The sequence below is a fragment of the Marmota monax genome, unplaced genomic scaffold (genome assembly GCF_021218885.2).
Source record: "Marmota monax isolate L192 unplaced genomic scaffold, Marmota_monax_Labrador192_F-V1.1 WCK01_AAM20220418_F8-fsc00050, whole genome shotgun sequence".
NCBI classification, from domain to species: Eukaryota; Metazoa; Chordata; class Mammalia; order Rodentia; family Sciuridae; genus Marmota; species Marmota monax.
In genome coordinates this window covers 10,035,918-10,058,345 of record NW_026694552.1, presented here as the reverse complement: position 1 = coordinate 10,058,345, position 22,428 = coordinate 10,035,918, and the positions used below count along the sequence as shown (strand labels likewise).

At 40.6% G+C, this 22,428-nt stretch overlaps 1 protein-coding gene and 1 pseudogene across 3 annotated transcripts in view; one reads left to right on the top strand and one right to left on the bottom strand.

Annotated features, from left to right (window-relative positions):
• The window catches only part of Trpc5 (transient receptor potential cation channel subfamily C member 5), a 292,903-nt gene that overhangs the window by 217,621 nt on the left and 52,854 nt on the right, over positions 1-22,428 (top strand). For all 3 annotated transcript variants that reach the window (XM_058571660.1, XM_058571659.1, XM_046420858.2), the window contains 3 exons: positions 11,584-11,920; positions 16,847-16,986; positions 21,275-21,597. In XM_058571660.1, coding sequence (XP_058427643.1) covers positions 11,584-11,920; positions 16,847-16,986; positions 21,275-21,597 — 800 coding nt within the window. The remainder of the gene's footprint in view (positions 1-11,583; positions 11,921-16,846; positions 16,987-21,274; positions 21,598-22,428) is intronic.
• On the bottom strand, positions 4,354-5,451 carry LOC124076776 (mortality factor 4-like protein 1; annotated as a pseudogene).

Here is a 22,428-nt window from a genome sequence, read left to right as displayed (position 1 = left end):
TAATGAACCAGCATGCTGGGGCTCCGTGCCCACTCGAGAAGGGAAAGCAGCCCAGAGCCCCGAGCAGGGGCTGAGCACTGCTTAAGTACACTTTTTTGGAGAGGGCAGGGATTTTACATACATCACAGTCTCCTTTAACAAATCATCATACACCGCGGGAAAATCAAACTACAATTCCTAAACATGATTAGTTCATTCATTGGCGGGAACAGGTAGGGTGGGGGTGATAGGTCAGTTCTAAACGGGGTACACATTCAAACTGATTGCTTTAGGCCCTGCAAGGCCTACGTGTGAGACCACACAGAGCCCTTCAGTTATTAAACAACCAAGCAGTCGGGAAATATTTACTGGGCGGTTCTAAGCATTGTCTTAACAGCTACAGGAATTTCAGGTTAACAATACCTAATCCTTTACATTTTAACTCAAACTTTGCAGCTTAGAAACTTTACAATACCCGGTCTTTTACCCTTTAACTTTTACGCTGTAACTTCAATTTCTTTTACCCTTACAAGGGAATGAATTGAAAAGAAGTCTAAACATATTCAGTTCAGATACAATTAAAAGATAGTTCCCTGCTTGACTGAATCTGAGGATGCAAAGGGATAACTGCACTACTTTAGGAACCTCTGAACGTTAAACATGTGTCAAGGTAACCTTTCTTCCAGTTTCACGGATTGCACCTTATATACATACCCAACAATTTGAAAATCATCCGGAAATAACCAGTTAGGTGATTCAGTGTGGAAGTAACTTGCCCAATCCTGACCTATTTTTTTTTCTTGCTTATAGGCTTGGGGAAGGAGTTAGGGTGGACTAAGGAGGAAGTTAAAAAGTTTTCTCTCCTCTGACCATGCCTGTTCCTCATGGAATTGCTGGAGCTGAATACTGTTGACTTTTTACTCTCCCCCATAACTTGGCTTACTTCTCAAGAGCCCACTCTGACCCCCAAATCCTTTGCTTCTATGAAAAGACTTCCCCTCATTTTCTACTGGGTGGAAACCCAGTCAATAACAAGGGAAGTTTCTCCCTAGCTTTTTATTTTTTTGACAATACCATACCATATAAGAACTTGTATTTTTTAATTGGTTCTTTTTAATTTTACATGACAGCATAATCCATTTTGACATAATTTTACAAGCACGGAATATATTTTATATGAGCACTTACTTTAGAGCTTAGTGCACAGTAGGCATTCAACTATTAATTGCTGTTATTATTATTACTATTTATCCTCTTTGAGCCTCCATTTTCTTATCTGTAAAATGGCTGAGAAACAGTACCAACCTCCTAGGTTTATTAATACAGATGTGTCTTCACTTACAATGGGGTTATATACCCATAAGCCATGATAAATTGAATATACATTGACTACACCCAACCAACTAAACATCATAGCTTATTAACAGAGTGCACTGTCGAGTACCAGTTGTTTCCTTTGGTGACTGCATAACTAACTGCTGCTGCCCAGCATTGCCATAGAGGATCAGGCAGCATATGTCTAGGCCAAGGAGAGATCCAAATTTTAAATTTGAAGTTCATGAGTGCATATTGTATTGGTGCCATCATAAATCAGGGACAGTCTGTACACACAAGCTGCTTTCTAATCTAAAGTATCCCATGCTCTTCAGATAGAAGATTGAATGTGTCATCACTTTAAGTTTCTGCAGAGATCTGAGTATAGTTTGGGGGGCTTGGGATTGAACTCATGAAGTGTATTTCAAGTAGAATGGGGAGGGGAATAAAGATGCCTTATAAAAGTCAGAAAAATATTTAATGACTTTCCAACAGCAGGGCATGGTGGCACATGTCTGTAATCCCATAGGCTCAGGAGGCTGATGCAGGAGGATTGAGAGTTAGAAGCCAGCCTCAGCAATTTAGCAAAGCCCTAAGCAACTCAGTGAGACCCTATTTCTAAACAACAACAACAAAATGTATAAAAAGGGGCTGAGGATGTGGCTCAGTGGTTAAGCACCCCTGGGTTCAATCCCTGGTACCAAAAAAAAAAAAAAAAAGGAAATAGTATTAGCATCCCAAACACAGTAAGTTCTACATACATTTTGTCTGTGGCTAGCATGATTACTACTAAAGAAATGCCTTGAGGACCCACAGAACTCAGGTGAAAAGAGAAGCCTTGGGTTTGTCTTAGAGAACCTTAGGGGAATGAGTTCTCTGTGGGTTTTGTGCTTGAGTGGCCAGGGGAAATATCCACTGAGTAGTTGGACATTCATACCTTGATTTTAGAGAGGGAAAAAGGGGTACTCTCTCACTTTGTCAAACACATTAAATGCTTAAAAATCCTTTTGATGAATAAACTGATGCATGCAAAAGTGCTTCTCCCCCTTAGATGGTATCTTATTAGCATAGTATCTAATAAGAAGGTTCTAGAGAGAAGTAAGTGTAACACAAAGCAGACTCTGAAAGGTACCATAAGGAAGAAGCAAAGTTGTCTGGGCTCAAGGAGGAAGAAGAGGTCACCTCTGGCTTGTGCAATCAGGGAAGGTTTCCAGAAGGAAGTGATGTTCTCTAATTTCATGATTTTCTGCAGCCTTTTCTTAGAACTCTGGTGCTTTCTGATTTTTCTCATTTATGAATGCCCTAAATTCCCCAGAGTGCAGTGCCTCATGACAAAGTGGTGAGCTTTTCCTGAAGTTAAATGGATCCAGATTGAATGAGTGTCCTTTTATTCCATCTTTTATATCATAAAATGGTCAAAGGAGATGGAAGAGTCAACGACTTTTTCATACCCTTACTTGGCAAAATAATCTCTCAATTTGGAGGGGAGTGGCTTTAACTGATCTGTGAGAGTCAACCATCTGGGAACCTGACATATTTACCATCTGTCCACTTAAGCGAGCATCTGAACACAAACACTATCGTCTTGTTACTTGTTTCATATGAGTTAGGCTTGTCTCACCAAGAACTCCAGCAGGCCAGAATCACTGTGGGTCTATCTAGTAGTGACTGTCTCCCAAGTGTCACTCAAAACTGGGCTCAGAGCAGGTACTCTGAAAGGCTTGTTGAAAGATCTCTCTGCAGTCCTTGCAGTGAGCAAGTCAAATTTTGTTCTGGTTTGGGGACATTATGTGAATCAGTCATTAAAGCCTGATTAGACAGTTATAGGAACAAAAGTCACATTTGAGAGACTGGTGAGGGGCTAGGGAGATGATTCTCGCTATGTGAGTGAAGTCAAAACTCTGTTAAGGTGAAATCCAAGCTATTTATTTGCTAGTTTTCTAGGAGAGAAATAGGCTCTTTCCAGTAGAATTTCTATCAAGATATTCCTACAAAAGGGCAAAGAGCCTTTGAGTCCCTTCTTTTAAAACACAGCTTTAGCTGGGCCTCGGGGCACACATCTGTAATCACAGCAGAGTGGGAGGCAGGAATACAAAGAGTTCAAAGCCAGCCTCAATTCAGCAATTTAGCTAGGCTATACACAATTTAATGAGACCCTGCCTCTAAATTAAAATGTAAAAAAGGATGGGAATGTGGCTCAGAGGTTAAACACCTTGGGTTCAATCCCTGGTACCAAAATCAACAACAACAACAACCCCCCTCCAGTTTTATGTCAAAGGTGGAAAGGCTTTTCCAAATATTTTGTAAAGTATGGAAAAAATATAACAGATTTTACCCCTTTCTTGGGAATATTGGAGAAATGAAGCATTATCTGTGAGTAAAGGGGGACAACTACAGTGAAAACTCCAAGATATCTGTGCAGAAAATATTTGGAAAGATTGAAAAGGTGGGTCCCATACAGACCTGTCCTGGTAAACCAGGAGATTAAGATCTTTATTGGCTCTTCTATGCTCTTAGCTAACCCTCCATATCTAGGGTAGGTTTCATCATTTCTTTCTTTTTTTTTTTTGAAATTTAAAGAAAAAATTTATTGAAGATTTGAAAAACAATTCCTAAAAGATTTGACTTTTCCAGAAAACTGTAGCTACACAATGCATTGTGTCTATCATGTTAAAACGTGCATAAGACACAAATACAAAAACCATGAAACAAGCCACCATTCTTCAACAATTTGAGCAAAGATATAATGCCTAAGGAACAACATGGATGACTTGCGAAGGATGGGCTCTTTACTTTAAGCACCATTAAAAAAAAAAAAAAGGAGCACAAATGGATGAGTGTGTTCAGTTATATACACTGAATTGAACCTTTGGCACTAGGAATCAGAGCATTTTATCATATAGCATTAACACATATTATAAAAGTGCGTAGTGTCAAAGGAATAGAACCACCAGCATTCAAAAGCAGCTTTGTCAACTAGGCAAACACTCTACAGCATGTCTCTCTGTTGTTCAACATTGAATACACTGGTAGCAACTTTGAAATGAAATTAAAAGAAAGAAAGGAAAAAAGGAGCAGTAACCCCTTTTATTTTCTCTGTTTAAATTCAAACAGAAAACAAACATCAATTTTGTTATACACTAACATCTTCAAAGTACATCATTTGTACAAGAGAAGGACTAAGAACAAAAATGTGTTTACAGAGATCCAAACACAAGTGAATGAAGTACACCTCCTCACACTGCTTTCCGATGGTATTCAGGAGGGGCGACTTCATAATCGCTGGCACTAAACAAAGTTGCAGAATTCTTTGCCAGGTACTTGAGGAAATCATGAAGATAATTCAGTAATAAAGCAAGGCTCTTCTCATCCAGAGGTGTATAGGCCAACATTGCTCCAATTCGTACAAATAATCTCAGTAGATGTGGCGCTCCATACACCTGGGACATGGGTGCATCAGGATGATCTGCAAGGATTTCAGCATACTGAGGTCTCTCAAATTTGTAGAGCAGTTGAGTGCCCAGCATTACATTGAAGTATTCTTTTATTCCTGCCACAACTTCATTAACAGCATACTCCTTATTATCTGTGTTTCCTCGAGATTTCTTATAATTTGCATAATCCTCAAGAATAGAATACACATTCTTCTTCGCAGGAAGATAAAAGAGCTGTTTCTGTCTGGTAATTAAGTCCCAGTCATCAACAAGCCATGGTTTTAGCTCTTCAGGAATCTTTACTTTAACTTCAACTCTGTTTATAAATGTTTCTTCATTTTCAACAGTAGGATCTACCCGGGCCCTTTTCTTCCGAGGAGGCTGAGGTGTCTCACTGGTACTGCCACCATCTCCATTTCCAGGTGTTTTCTGTTTGTTCTTTTTGGTTTTCACTTCAACATTTTTCTGTTGCAGACCAGATGTCTTCTTTCCTGGAGCAGCCCCTCTCATCTTCCCTTCTGCATACTGCTCCTGATTGGCTTTTTGGAGTTCTCGCTGTTTCTGCAGATTGGTGTCCACGTACTTGAGCACTCTGCTCTCTGGAACCCATTCATCCCAATTTTTATTCCAAACACTGTAATGTATAAAGTATTTCACTTGTTTGTCCTTTATGGCAACCTTAAGGCACTTTGCTTCATAATGGAGAGGCCCATGAAAGCACAGCACTCGCTCACCCTCCTGGAATTTCTGCTTCGGGTCCTGCTTGGGCGCTGTTTACAAGTGATTCGCCGCCTCCTCCTTCTCCCACCACCCCCGACTACCGCCCCCTACTCTCTACCCCACCCAACTTCGCGTCAGACGCGCCGCCAGGCACAGCCTAGGTTTCATCATTTCTGGCCTTTGCCAATAGGCAAGTCTCTTAACTGGCTAATATTATATAGCCAATTTAAACTGTTAAAGGTACTTAATATTTTCATGTATTATAATTTCCCACAAACATGAGTATAACTTCAGTGCCTTACCTAAAGCAATAGGAGATGTGGGCATGGTAAGGTCAAATGGGCAAGATATTAGAAAATTCATCTTCTTGCGTTGCTAAGTTCACACCTTCAATGGATTGTCAGAGAGTGCATTGTTTGAGAGCTTGGTCTACAATGTCAGCCAGACTCTACCACTCACCAAGAAATGTGACCTTGGCTTCAGTCCCATTATCTGTAAAATGGATGTAATACCACTATCTGCCTTTAGGGTCTTTGTGAGATGATTCATGTGAAAATCTGGTAAAGTGTCTTGCACATATTCAGAGCTCAATATATAATAGTTAACCTACCTATGTTAAGAGTAGTTCCTAGTTGCAATTTTCAGGAGACTTGGCTTATCAACCAGACTTTTCCTCCTTCATATACTAAAGAAAGAAGAACCTTGGAAAGAGTGCCCCATGGATGGTTCATCAGGCACAAATCTATTTATTCAAAAAAGTATTTATTCAGCATTAACCTTGTGCTAGGCATTTTGAAAAATGTTAAAAATATGATGAGGAATAAAATTGTTCCACATCCTTGAGCAACATCCAGTCTTCTGACTGTTAAGATGCTCCTGTACTCCTCAAACTTTATTTTACTTTGTTTTGTTGTCCCTAAGTAGGAATTAGGCAAGGACTTCATCATTTTCATTACCCCCCCAAATACAAGATCATTTCCCATGAAGTTAAAAAGTCATAAGGGGCCAGGTGTGGTGATACACACCTGTAATCCCAGTTACTTGGGAGGTTGAGGCAGAAGGATTGCAAGTGAGGCTAAGGCAGGAGGATCAGCAACATAACAAGGCTCTAAGCAATTTAGATTCTGACTCAAATTAAAAAAAAAAAAAGCATGAGAGGAAGCACTTCCACATTGGTGGAAGAAGGACTTCTGAACATCCACTCTTCCAAAATAGCAATAGAAGACATTGGAAAAAATTTCAAATTCAGTTTTTTCACAACTCTGGAAACTAACCGAAAGCTTACAATAGCCAGGCATGTGGTGCACGCTGGTAATCCCAGTGACTCAGGAGGCTGAGGCTCAAATTCAAAGCCAGCCTCAGCAACTTAGCAAGGCCCTGTCACAAAATGAAAAATAAAAAGGGCTGGATGGGGTTCAGTGGGAACGCACCTCTGGATTCAATACAGCAGTTCAATCCAAAGAGCTTTTATTCAAGAAAAACAGCTGAATTTCAGTATGAACAAGTTTTGTGGTATTTAAACGTGCCCTATTCCCATATTCCTTTATCCAGTTCCACAGTAACATTGGAAACCAAAGCTAGGACTGGAATTGTGGCTTAGTGATAGAGCACTTGCCTGGCATGTGTGAGGCCCTGGGTTCCATCCTCAACACCACAAATAAATAAATAAATAATCCATTAACAACTAAAAAAATATTTAAAAAAAGAAAGAAATAAAAGAAAACCAAAAGCCTTAGGTTCACAGTATCTGTGAAAAGCAACAGCCTGGCACCCAGTGGAGGGCGCAGAGTAGGTTTAGATTACCCCAAATAGACCTATCCCCAGAGTTGTCATTATGTGCACTGTCAGGCAACTCCCTAGAAAAGTCCCATTCAAAGGACTTGTCTTTAGGTGATCTGACTCAGCATCAAGGCCCTTTCCTGAGTCCTTTGTTGGAAAAAATAAGCATCAAGGGTTAGGGTTAGGATTAGGACATATACTTAGGGCAAACAATAAGCTAAACAAAAAGCAATTGAAATTCAGCAACATATTAAAAAGATTATACACCATAATCAAATGGAATATATCCCAAGAATGTGAGGGTGATTTAGTATAATAAAGTCAATCAATATAATGCATTACATTAATGGGAGGCAGAAAAAAAAAACACATGAACATTTCAGTTGACACAGAAAAACCATTTGAAATAAAAAAAGAAAAACCATTTGAGGGCTGGGGATGTAGCCCAGTGGTAGAGCACTTGCCGAGCATGTGTGAGGCACTGGCTTTCATCTCCAGCACCTCAAAACAGAAACAAAGAAAGAAAAGAAAAAGAAAAACAAATTTGACAAAATGCAACCATCTTTCATTATCAAAACATTTATAAAACTATGATTGGAAAAGAACTTCCTCAACCTGATCAAGGCCATCTATGAAAAACCTATAGCTAACATTATACTTAGTAGAGAACTACTGAAAGACTTTCTCTTAAGACCAGGAATAATACAAGGCTACTGAGTCTCAGCACTTCTATTCACCATTGTACTGGAAATCCTCTAAAGCTGAATTACATAAGAAAAAAATAGAACAGGCATCTACTTTGGAAAGTAAGAATTGAAACTATGTGTATTTACTGATGACATTACCTTACACAGAGAAAACCCTAAGGAATTGACACCAAAAAGAAACTATTAAAACTGGTAGATGAGATCAGTAAGAATGCAAGATACAAGATCAATATACTCAATTAATTTTAGTTTATTAACAATAATTATGGAGGGGACATTGTTTTGAACCAAGCTTCTAAAGAAGTCCCCAACAAACGAGACCAAAACAAAACAATCATTCATGGTGAATACCACATCATCAAACCAAGACTTGAAGGAAGCATACAGACGCCAAAATAGACCAAGTGTTCCTGAAACAGGAGATTCTAGTCTATTTGAGTCAAAGTAATAAGGAATTTCTCTCTACTTTAACCCTTACAAGACATTAATAAGTTGAGGTAAACAGATGTTAACCAATCAACTTTTTTTCTTATTGTTTTGTTTCTTTGTCCCCATCTTATGAAACCAACTGTTCTCCTACTGTCTGGTGAGAGCTTTTATCTCCATTTATAGAACAGAGGCTGCCCTATTTCATGAATTGTGGATAAAAAACCAATTAGATCTATAACTAAATGTGTTGTAATGTTATCTCTTGCCAGTTTTTGTACTCCAGCAATAAACAATCCAAAATTGAATTTTAAAAACTCCATTTACAATAGTCTATAATACAATAGCATTGAAAATAGTAAAAAAAAACCTAAAGAATAAATTTAACAAAAGACCTGTAAGACTTGTACACTTAAGAGCTACAAAACATTGTTGGAAGAAACTAAAGACAACCAAATAAATGGAAAGATGCTCCATGTTCATAGACTAAAAGACTTAATGTTGTTCAAAGTTACACAGCTAGTTAGCAACAGGGTCAGGAATTGAACCCGTAAAATCTACAGAATCTAAAGTCTTTGTTTCTGTGTATTCTGCTAGGAATTGAACCCAGGGCCTCACACATGTGAGTAAAGCACTCTTCCACTGAGCTACACTCCAGCCCTAGAATCTGTGTCTTAACCACCCTATCATATTTCTCTACACACACACACACACACACACACACACACACACACACACACACTGCTTATGGCTCCTCATTGCTCTTAAAATGAGTTTATTCTATTTGTAGTGACCCAAGACTAGATCGTTTTTATCTGTGTAACCCCTGCCTACCTCTCCAGCTTCATCTCCTGCCAATCACAGCCTTGCAGTTCAAGCTGCAGCCACCCCAAGATGGAAAGATATATGAACAAAACATAATGGTAACACAAAGGAGGCATCCTGGATGAAGTGATACCTGGGTGGAGTATTAAAGAAATATACATCTGTCTCCCTCACTAGACCAAAAGCTCCCAGTGGTTTTTCCATTGTGTTCAGGATCTGGCTTGATCCTTCAACTTTTATTTATTTTCTTGAAGTTCTCCATTCCAACCTAGGGCATAGTCTATAATGGAAAAAGAATAGAAAGGGGCTTCAGGATTTTGTCTTTTTATGTGTGACTGTGTGAAATGGGGATGGGAGTACATAATGCAGATCACAAACATACTTGGAGAAAATGAGATCACAGGATGAAAACATTTTAGAACTTTATTTTTCTTTTTTTATTTGTTATAATTAGTTATACATGATAGTAGAATGCATTTTGATACATCATGCATAAATGGAATATAACCTCTCATTCTTCGGGTTGTACATGATGTAGAATTACACTGGTCGTGTAATCATATATGCACATAGGGTAATAATGTCTGATTCATTTTATTATCCTTCCTACCCCCACACACCCTCCCCTCCATTCACTCTTCTCTATCTAATCCAAAGTACCTCTATTCTTCCCCAATCCCTCCCATTTTAAATTAGCATCCGTGTATCAGAGAAAACATTAAGCCTTTGGTTCTTTGGGATTGGCTTTTTTCACTTCGTATGATATTCTCCACTCCATCTATTTACCAGTAAATGCCATAAAACTACACTGAGATTTCATCTCACTCCAATCAGAATGGCAATTATCAAGAATACAAGCAACAATAAATGGTGACGAGGATGTGGGGGAAAAGGTATACTCATACATTGCAAATGAGACTTCAAATTGGTGCAACCACTATGAAAAGCAATATGGAGATTCCTCAGAAAACTTGGAATGGAACCACCATTTTAGAGCTTATTTTTGGTAGTTTCATAATAGTCAATGGCTTTAGACCCCAAACATATATAATGGCTCAAACACAATAGAATCTTCTTAGATGTGTAATGGACAAGACAGACATTCTTGCTTAGCAGATTAGTTCTCTTCCACATGGTAATTCAGGTAATTCGGCTAACAAAAGCCCTTAAATCACCCTGGATTACTACATCCCAGTCAGCCAAAAGGGAGGGAAACATGGAGGAGCACACATAGGAGACTTCTATGGGCCAAATCTAGAAGGATCATACATCATTTCTGTTCAGACTCCATCAGCAAGAATTTAGTTATGTGGCCACATCTTACTGCAGTAAGTAAGTTAGGTGTTTAACCTATCCCATGAAAAGCTGGAATAATCAAATACAGGCAGTATAAAATCATGGTTGATAGCTGAGCTGCCTATTGAGTCACATATCAGAAAGTAGCAGCCAGAGGGTGACTTGCAGTGCTGATGACTCCTTAATTATTAATCACTAACACTTTATAGATTGCCTTTAAGTAAAATGAGAACTGGGTTAGTATACAATATTGTAACGTTGGACCCCAAATATTTTTTCCTCTGATGCATGTCTACACTAGAAAGGGTGATAAAATAGATGCCAAAGTAGCAATCTGGTTCATCGCAGCCAGGCAAGAGATGCCCAAACAAAATGGGGAAAAAAGACAAAATCAAAAAGGGAACTCATTTTCATTTCGAAACATAGCTACAGGCATGGGCCTATTCTCTGCCAGTTTGTGTTTGCCCCAAAGGAATGCACATTTGATGAGACCTCATGTAGGCGAGGAGGATGAGTAGAGATGAATCAATTTGAAATAAAATATCCTCGTGATTGTCTGCTAAAAGGTATGAAGATCCTCAGGAGAATTTGTAAAACTGCTGCCCAGGCTCTATCCCACACCACCCCAGGGAGTCACATTTAGTCATTCTGTGATAGGACCTGGCAATCTGGATTTTTAATGCTCCCTGGATGATTCTGATGCAGAGCCAGTTTTGGGGAACTATGGCTCTGACATAATGGGAAGGAAGCATTCAAAAGCACAAACAAAACAGTCTTTTTTTGAAATGGGGCTCTTGCTAAGTTGCTGAGTCTGACTTTGAACTTGGATCCTCTTGCCTTCGCCTCTTGAATGGCTGGGATTACAGTTGTGCACCACTGCACCTGGCTAGTGATTTTGTTTTAATATGTGAAAAATATAATTAATTCTAAGGAAAAATCTAGCCTCATAGCTTGATCTGTAGAACTATCTCTGGGGTTAGAACCTGGAGAACAAACCTCTCTGGGAGCACTGGTGGGAGATGACTCTAAATCAGAGAGGTACTATGAATGTAGACTTTCTCCTGGATGTCCCAAATGCCTAACTTGTTTTCCTCTTTTCCCAGTTTGTTGCTCAGCCCAACTGCCAACAGTTGCTTGCCACCCTGTGGTATGATGGTTTCCCTGGATGGCGGCGGAAACACTGGGTAGTCAAGCTCCTGACCTGCATGACCATTGGGTTCCTGTTTCCCATGCTGTCTATAGCCTATCTGATCTCACCTAGGAGCAACCTTGGGTTGTTCATCAAGAAACCCTTTATCAAGTTCATCTGCCACACAGCGTCCTATTTGACCTTCCTCTTCATGCTTCTCCTGGCTTCTCAGCACATTGTTCGGACAGACCTCCATGTACAGGGGCCTCCTCCAACTGTTGTGGAATGGATGATATTGCCTTGGGTTCTAGGTGAGTTAAAGTGAACAGATGAGCAATAGCTAGACTGTCTTCTGATCCTGTCTAAAAAATATACTCGAACAGGTAGTCAAACTAGCTCTGAACTAGGGTACCTTCCCTCTGCATTGTTGGAAGTCTGAGAAACGTGATTGCTTCTGTACCAGGCCCTGGTCACTCAATACTGTATGGTCCACCACAAGATTATCAGTGTGCCCAGGGGTTGCCTCTGCTAACCTAATGTCTTCAAGCACAGAGAAGTGGCTGTCAGTTGGTTTAGAGGGGAAAGCCAAGTATCGGTCAGGAAAGCTAAGCAGGGCAAGTGTAAGGGACCTGCGAACGACGGAGGAAGAGACCACCAAGAGACCGTCTCATGCAACAGCAAAAGGGGGTTTATTGAAGATCCAGCGTGCTGGGGCTCCATGCTCACTCAAGAAGGGAGAGCAGCCAAGAGCCCCAAGAACAACTTGTGCAGGGTTTATATACATTTTTTAGAGAGGGCAGGGACTTTACACACGTCATAGTCCCCTTTAACAAATCATCGTACACCGCAGGAAAATCAAACAACAACTCTCAAACATGATTAGTACATTCATTGGCGGGAACAGGTCGGGCAGGGGTGACAGGTCAGTCCTAAGGCGGGGTATACATTCAAATTGATTGGTTTAGGCCCCGGGGTGCGTACATGCTGAGCTGCACGGGTCCAGGTCATTAAGCAACTAGATGGTCAAGGGGGGGATTTCGACACACATCTAATGGGCAGTTCCAGGAATTATCTTAACTGCCACAGGAATTTCAAGTTCTGAGTGCAGGTTAGAAACTTTACAAAACCTGGTCCTTTACATTTTAATTTAATTTCTTTTATCCTTTCATTTCCCACTCCTTTTTCTGACTACTTTTAATCTTAAAAGTAATAAATCATAATTATTGAGGGGTCTCACATCTTATTTCTGTCAGCGGAGTGTATTGCTGTCTAATTACCATGAGTTTAACTTGTCCAATTTGAGCTTGGAGAAAGGAAATTACACGGTTGAGCACACAGGGTCCTATGAACACCATTAAAAGTAAACCCAATAAAGGGCCTAATAGGGGAAGAAGGTAGGGTAGAAATCCATTAAGCCCAGTCCAGAGGGGATTTAATAGTTCCCTTCTTCTCTTTTCTAGATCTTCTTGAAGCTGCTTAATTTTAGTGCGTACTATGCCTGATTGGTGGCTGCTAGGGGGCTGCTATGGGTCCCCACCTAGCATGACTGAGTCAGGGACACCTGGCACAGCAGATCTCTCCTGTTATTTGTAGATAAACAACTTAGCAGGGTGGGAATGTGCTTAGGAGTGCTCTGGAAGGACTTCATTAACACTTCTTTGGGATGGACTTTGGCCTAGGGCCTTTTCAGGACTTCATTAACATTCCATGAGTTGTCCTGCGTTTCCTGGAATCATTCTCAGCATGGCCTCCATTTTAGATTTCACTCGGTATTAGACCTGATTTACCTAACTACACTGACTACCTAATTTTAAATCTGGCTTCATTCCCCACTCTAATTTGGGAACTCCTTACTGCTGTAAGGTAGGGGGGCAAAGAAGATCTTTCTGGCTTCTTCAGGCTGAAAAGGGACGATGTGGGGCAAGCAGTTTGGAGTCCCCCTTTAAAAATCGGGTCTATCGAGTGGTCCATGATAGAAGTCCGATTGAGAAGTAATAGTCTGGAGGGCCATTTGAGTGACGGGTGGTCTATAAGAGAAACAAGAATTCATTAGTACTGGAACCATATTATCAACACATTACTGCATTCATTGTCCCTTTTTTAAGTAGACAGAGGTGGAATAATCCTTAAAGTGCAGGTAAGGAATAGGGAGTTCCCCAAAGCAAAATGGCTTTGGCAGCTGCTGGGAGTCCCTTAGTCCCACCTTTTACTTACAGGATTAGTTCCTCTGGTTTGGTCTGACCCCAGGCACCAGGCATTTTCCACATCTCCTAACTTTTCAGTAGTCAGCTCCCAAAAAGTTCATCCTCTGCTTGCAGTTGTTTCGAGTGCTAGGCTTCCCCAAGAAGGCAGAGTGGGGACTCCTCTAAAGTCCCATCTGGGGTGCCAAAATTTATGACTGAAAGTTCGGTTCCCATCCCCAAAGCCAATTAATGCCAATTTAATAATGAGGACAGGGTTTTGAGAAAAGTTAAAGCGAGATATCAAAGTTCTTAGACCCCCAGCAGGCATTTCCCTCTGCAGTGGGTGCACTCAAGCCAACTACGGGAAGAAAAGAAAACACTGCTTCCCTAATCTCGCTTAACAATGGGGAGTAAAGTTTATCAAAGTTCTTTAAAATACAGCTAAAAGGGGTGTAAAAGGTGAGAACAGAAAAGCTGGCGGTTCTATTGACTTTTGGTCCCTTACAGGAGAAGCATACTAGGGACAATTTAAGCTAAAATTTAGCTAAAGTTGACTCAGGGAGAATGGAGGGAAGAGGGGGAGGAGCAGAGGGTTTGAGTGATAGGATCGTGGGGGAAGGGGTAGGAGTGGGGGCAGGGACAAGGAAAGGCTTCACCCATGCAGGAGGAGATTCATAGAGGTCCTGCCAGGTTATATATGGCTGTTAATCTGGGTGGCCATGTGGCCTCGGCTGAAAAACAATATCTCTGACTTTGCAGATTAGAGGGAGGTGGAAGGATCCTTCTGGGGGCCATTCAACTCCGAGGGTGGGCCATTCTGAAGCACAGAGAGTCTGCCAGGTCCGGCGTCTTACTGAAAAAGAAAGATTCTGGGCCCTTGAGCAGACATCAGTCCAATGATCAAGGGTCAGGGACAGAGGCATGGAATGGCCTTGTCCCATAATGGGAGTTAGTCAGACAGTGACAACACAAACGCGACACAGACAAAGACGAATAGTATACGTTTAACACGAGTACAAAAACAAAGATTAGAACCGAGTAACTGGCAAAAAACCTGATGAGCTAAAAACCTGATGAGCTAGACCATAAAGACAGACAATAAACTCAACCTGAGACAATGAACTTAACTGAGTCGCCGGCAAAACCTGATGGCTTGGCAGCAGAGTCACTGAATCCGAGTCAGTGGCAAAAACACACCTGAATTGAGGACTCTTCCGTCCCCCATGAGGGCTCTTCTGTCCCCCAATTTCCCGAGTCCTCCAAGGCGTCCCTTGGGGACGTGGCCTGTGGCTTCAGGACATGTCTGTCCACCACCGCCAGGGGGAGCTCACGCTCTCTGCTGGCAGCCACTCTGCCAACCCTTAAACCAAAACTAAACTGAAAGCTCTGAGCGATCACAAGAAAAAGGAAAAAGGCGCCTCACTTACCCCTAAAGGAGTCCGTTGGGGTCTCCTTGTCCGGCGCTGTGGGGATCCCGGGCGAGCCCCCAAATGTAAGGGACCTGCGAATGACGGAGGAAGAGACCACCAAGAGACCGTCTCATGCAACAGCAAAAGGGGGTTTATTGAAGATCCAGCATGCTGGGGCTCCATGCTCACTCAAGAAGGGAGAGCAGCCAAGAGCCCCAAGAACAACTTGTGCAGGGTTTATATACATTTTTTAGAGAGGGCAGGGACTTTACACACGTCATAGTCCCCTTTAACAAATCATCGTACACCGCAGGAAAATCAAACAACAACTCTCAAACATGATTAGTACATTCATTGGCGGGAACAGGTCGGGCAGGGGTGACAGGTCAGTCCTAAGGCGGGGTATACATTCAAATTGATTGGTTTAGGCCCCGGGGTACGTACGTGCTGAGCTGCACGGGTCCAGGTCATTAAGCAACTAGATGGTCAAGGGGGGGATTTCGACACACATCTAATGGGCAGTTCCAGGAATTATCTTAACTGCCACAGGAATTTCAAGTTCTGAGTGCAGCTTGGAAACTTTACAAAACCTGGTCCTTTACATTTTAATTTCAATTTCTTTTATCCTTTCACAAGTATTGATCAGTATATTCAAAGCTCTCTTCCCATTACCAGGAGGTACATGGATTCTAATGTTTTCTCACGGCCACTCCATATAATCCTAGAACTTATTCAGGATCTGCATTCTATTGAGATACTACTTCCACAGTCAGGAGAAAAACCTGGAAATACACACACATCATGATAAAAGCAGCTCTGTCAGTAGTCTCCAGGTATAATTAAATGACACTGGACTCTCCAGCACAAGGCCATCTTCTAAGCCCCTGTCCATAAAACTGGTCTCCCAAACCAGTAATATGGGGATCACCTGGGAGCTTGTTAGACATCAAAAGATCTGCATGTTAACATGATTCCCACATGCACTTTAAAGTCTAAAAAGTACTGCCTTAGACTACAGCTGCACCTTTTACTTTTTTCTATATTCCAAGGCTGATGAAACATCTGTGTCAGCAGGCAAAACTCCACAAAACCCTTGTACAGTGAGAGGAGAAAGGAGAAAAGAGGATGATGCTAAATTATTTGAGGCCCCAGTGCCTAGTTTCAGCCCCAGCATCTGGTAATTTGGTTCATGATCAGCTTTCTCACCTCAAAACTCATGAAGAAGTTTTCTCTTCAGTGCCTAGTGGAAATCAGGGACTATGAAATAATATTGATTTAATCAATTTATTAATAAGATTGCTCCCACTCCAATATGGGAAGAAGATAGAATTTGGAGCCCAAAATTGCAACAGCAAAAGAAAGAAATAAAGAAAATGACAGCATTCCAGTAACTATAGTAAGAATGCTAAAAGTGAGTCAGGGTAGTGCCCAGAAAAGTATGATTTATGGGCATCTCAGGAGACTGCCACCATGTTTAACAAGTCCATGACTGGGAGGTAGAGTAGGAAACAAAGAGGTAAGTGACTACTGCTCCACTTACCCCAATTTGTTCATTGATTTCATCCTTATTCATTTGGGGGTGGTCCTGATATGATGACCAGGACTTCCCTGATGTGGAAATAAACTTTTTGCCTCTATTCTTTAGGTTTCATTTGGGGGGAGATTAAGGAAATGTGGGATGGTGGATTTACTGAATACATCCATGATTGGTGGAACCTGATGGATTTTGCAATGAACTCCCTCTACTTGGCAACTATTTCTTTGAAGATTGTGGCCTATGTCAAGGTAAAATTGAATGTCTGTCATTGTTATTAAACAATGATTTTGGTTACATCAATAAGCTTTTATTCTGGGAGCATGAAGTGTTTATGGGGAAAGTAATGATGCCACTCCAATCCATTGTGGGAAAGTCCCATATAAACAAACATTCTTTCCATAGTTTATAAACAGTGTCTGCTTAAGCAAAGAAAGTGGAGAATGAATCAAATGAATCATTAGCTTTTTAGACTCTCAAGGTAAAGGGGACTTTAGTTCTGAATGCTGAAATCTTCTCCACAATGTTCTTGCTAAGAGAATGGCCCACTGATGCTTGCATAGTGCAGGGAAATTTACTGAATTCACTGTTTCCAAAAGCCTCTCTTAACCCTTGTCACTTCAATAAAAAGAGTTATATTTGTCTAATACTATTCTCCCATGCCACATCCATGGGTAATCCTTCCCTATGGGGTCATATAGAAAAAAGCTGTTGCTTCTCTATAATATTACTTCCGGTATGAAGTCATCTCTCCCTTACCCAGTGAGTCATTGCTTGCTAAACCTAAACATTCCCACTTCCCTCAACTGTTCTTCACATGACAAGTATCAATATTCCAGAAACATCATCACAAGAGACATATACCTTTAATAGTCTCTGCCTCCCTCATCACTTCTGCCACCAGGATAATCATTCAAGCAGTTATGAATCCAGCTTTTTGAATAACACCCAAACTGTGCCTCTTTGCCAATTCAGATAATGTATACAAACCACCACCACCATGTTGCTTTCCCTACCCAAGGTGCAGCTTGAATTATCCTGGAAATAAATTCATATCTTATGGCTCACTTTGGGGAATCACAGGCTCTGAGTTCAAGTTTGATGTTTACTAAATAATGGGATGACTATGATCCTTCCACATTTAGTTGAACTTTTCCACCAGGAGGAGATGCTGACAATTTAGTCTCTAAGTTTGTGTAGTCAGTCATGCTTTTGGCACTAAATTTCACATTAAAAAGTTTTAGAATGAGAATATGGCTGTCCCCCAAATCTGCAACAGCTTAGTTTATTTTTGTATCCCTAATATGCATATTGCATAAATTTTAAGACCTTGGAAGCTATGCAGAGCATGAATATTGAATGCAGCCATGAAATATTTTTGAAAGGAGCCCAAAAGTATGCCTTATACATGTGGTGATCATTTAACACATACTTACAACTTCCTTAAAAGAAAAGGCTGGTGAGGAAAATGAATCTCTGGTTAATGTGCCTGGGTGAACTCCATGTCATTCTGGCACTCTGCTGACTAAATAACAGTTTCCCTAAAAAAAAAAAAATTTTTCCTTTAGAAGTAGTATTTATATACATGAGAAACCATAAATTATCAATCTAGCAATTGCTAGGTTTTGTTTAAACAAAAAGTTTAGAATAAATAATGAAGAAAAAGATTAACATTGGGGATCTGAAAATGTGTCTATAGATGCTCAATATTAACTAATCACATAACTTATCCACCTTCACGAGTGAGGTTTCCAAAGAGCTAGATGCTTCCCTACCACAAAGTATAACAGTAAATCCAGGGGCTTGGGATGTAGCTCAATTGGTAGAGTGCTTCCCTCACATGCACAAGGCCCTGGGTTCAATCCCAGCACCACCAAAAAAAAAGAGTAAATCCAATCTACTAAACTGGTAAATGCCAGTCTCATACCAATGAGCTGGAGCTAGATTATCATAGGCAATCCCTCTACCTCTCTGAGCCTCAGAATCTGCCTCATATATAAAATCAAATAGATTCAGGCATGGTGGTGCATGCCTATAATCCCGCGGCTTGAGAGGCTGAAGCAGGAGGATCAAGAGTTCAAAGCCAGAAACTTAGTGAAGCCTAAGCAATTCAGTGAGATGCTGTCTCTAAATAAAATATATAAAAAAGGGCTGGGGATGTGGCTCAGTGGTTAAGCACTCCTAGGATCAATCCCTGGTACCCCTTCCAAAAAACAAAACAAAACAAAACAAAACACACAAATAGTATTAGACCAATGGTTTTCAACCTGATAATTTTTCTATGGAATCATGTCTTCAAGCAAAAATTTACACAAAACTAAGTTTGGCTTGAGAAATGAATCTTTTGTAGCTCCCATGAAGATCATGAACCCTGAAGTTCTGTGGTGAACTATGGAGAACCCTGAGGCTCTAAAGAATACAGTTTGAAAAGTACTGTAAGATCATGAGGCAGCAAACTATGGTGTGTGGGCTAAATGTGGCCAGCTGTTATGTCCATTTGTTTATATACTGTCTATGGTCACTTTAGCACTATAAGTATTAGGTAGTTGTCACAGGGACTATAAAGCCCATAAAGCCAAACATTTGTAGTATCTGGCCCTTGACAGAAAAAGGTTGCTGCCCTCTGTGTTAGATGAATTCTGGGTTTATTCCCTGGACTCACATGGTAAGGTATCTTTCTCAAAAGGTATATATGCAAAGTACAGATTTGCCAAGATATCCTTTTTCATACTTTTGAGTGTTCTGCAAATCCAGATTCACCACCCCATGGGCAGCAGATTTCCCTGTGGTTACAGTTCTGGGCATAGAGAGAAAAAAAATACCTCAAATTATAAGCTATACATCTTCTAGTTCATTATTTCTAGTTTTAAAACATAGGTCTGTTTTATTGTCAGCAAAGAGTCTTCATCTCTCACATATACCTCAAAACCTTTAAAGGCCTATCTAACATCTGTGCCGTGAAATTAACTATCATGTAAGCACATTTAATAGAAATAGTGCTAGACTGAGTATCTGGAGACCTGGGATTTAGTGCTGGCTCTGCCACCAACTTTGCTGTGAAATCTTTAGCAAATGACTCTGCCTCTCTGGATTTCAATTCTTGCATTTGTAAAACAGGCATAATAACGCCTACCCCTCATAGCAATGCAGTGAGTGGTTTTTTGGAATGAAATATATAGAAATACAAGATTTGGCCAAGAGTACATAAAACTGATTGGTTGCCTAAAAGTTTATCTGAAATAGAAGCAAAAATATGCTTTGGTTTCTTCAGTTCTTTTGACAGTGAAGAATATTGGATATACACAAATGATTTTAAAAACACCAGTTTCCTCAGTTGTTGTAACTGAAACACATTTTAGAAATGCTAACAATATAATTTGGCCCCCAATACATTTTCTCAGGAAAGCTGTTTACATGTAGTCCTGAGAAATTGTGATATTTAGATGAGAGCTCAAGGCAACACGCTTCAAATGGAATTCCAGGCAAAATCTACTTCTATCCTGAGGAAGGTGATAACTAGTTCCTTGTATTTCCATAACATCTCCCCTCTGGAGTACATATATTTTTGCATGTAGATATAGAATCACAAACATGTACACAGGCTGGGAGTAGGCATTATCCTTTTTTATGGCAAAGGTGAAAGAGGCAGTTTTAGGTGACAATGCCCAAATTGAGGCTCAGATCTCATAATGAAGTTGATTTTCTTCAAGACTACTCCTCGTATTCTAGAAGCTGGAAGCATGGAATAAGGCTGAAAATGGGCAACCAATCCTACAGATACTGGTTATTCCTTCCCTTTAATCCCCTGGTTCTTCATTTGTGCTCGAGGGATGTTCTAGCTCGTAGGGTTGTCAAAGGAACAGCAAAATATGTTCATATGCCACTGTGCAGAGAAGTACTGGATTCACTACCTGATAGGATGGCATGCCATTTGCAATAGTGTGGAATATATCAAAAACTGCTCAAAATTCAGCAGAAAGCTCTGATGAAGACTCCTTAAGAATGGTCCATCAGCCCCGAACTGCAGTCAGTGGGGAAGTGAGGCTAAACAGTGTATGCTGAGAAGGTTCCATGTACCTCCTGTCCTTTAATAACTGCAAGTTGTCCATGGTGCTCAGAACCCAGTGGGGGATTAAGGAATTAGGTCTTATTCAAAATTTCATTAGGAAGCAAGGTGATTTATCCTTACTGCCCTGAGCATACCTGTGGCTCAGTTTCAGTGATACTCTGCAACAATCTGTTAATCTCAGTTAGAAAATGTCTGTTGATAAACCACAGGTGGTTGCTCCAGAGGATTGCTTTGAAATTCATTCAGCTTTGTGTATATGCTGGGTGTATATTTAGATGGGAAAGAGAGGAAGACGGTGTTGTGTACTAATTGAATGGAGCCAAAAGACAAATAGTTCCATGCATGGGGATTATTGGATAAATGATGCTTAATGCATATTTTGGTGGCTTTATTTGGGTGTGAAAGAGTGGAAAGGGGAAAGTTTTATAAATGCTCATTGTATTTCTCACCTTCTGCACTTTTTTTTTTAGTATAATGGTTCACGTCCGAGGGAGGAATGGGAAATGTGGCACCCGACTCTGATTGCAGAGGCACTCTTCGCAATATCCAACATTTTAAGTTCCTTGCGTCTCATATCCCTGTTCACAGCCAACTCCCACTTAGGGCCTCTGCAGATCTCTTTGGGACGCATGCTGCTTGATATCCTCAAATTCCTCTTTATCTACTGCCTGGTATTGCTGGCTTTTGCCAATGGACTGAATCAGCTTTACTTTTATTATGAGACCAGAGCTATTGATGAGCCTAACAACTGCAAGGGGATCCGATGTGAAAAGCAGAACAACGCCTTCTCCACGTAAGACTCCCCTCTCTCCTCTTTTGCCTTTTTTTCTGCCTTCTCCTTTTTTGTCTTATTTTCAGCCAACAGTTTCATCACTGCCTCTTAATAGTGCGAACAAAGCTTACTGTGGATTCATCCAAATGGTCTGAAGTGGAGGGAAATCCGCCTCTCTGTACAGGCGACAGGGAGAGTGGAGTTAGGGGAAGGAATAAAGAAAAACACATATATGGGCTGCCAGGAACTAGACTTCAGAGTTAGTTCTGAACTATGTTAGTAGCATTCTATATTTTTAAAGATTTGATGGGGGTGGAATACATAATACCTCACTCAAAAAAGTGGCCTTGCAGGCACAGTGGTACTTGCCTGTAATCCCAGTGGCTCAGGAGGCTGAGGCAGGAGGATCACAGTTCAAAACCAACCTCAGCAAGTTAGTGAGACCCTAAGCAACTCAGAGAGACCCTTTCTCTTAATAAAACACAAAAAAGGGCTGGGGATATAGCTCAGTGGTTAAGTGACCCTGGGTTCCATCCCTAGGAGCAAAAAAAAAAAAAAAAAAAAAAAAACCCTCCACCAAGGAAATGAAACAGAAAGGCTATTCTTCTTAGCAAGTAACCACCAAAGCTAATTTAACTATTCTGAATCATGCCCAAAGCAAGAAAGGATGTAAGTGTATCTTTTCTTTTATTGGTTCTTTTTAGTTATACATGACAGTAGAATCCATTTGGATATAATTATACGAGCATGGAGTATGTCTTATTCTAATTAAGACTCCATTCTTACAGATATTAAATTCTCTGTGGTGTCATCATATATGTACATCTTAATGTACCCCCTTTCACAGAAGTA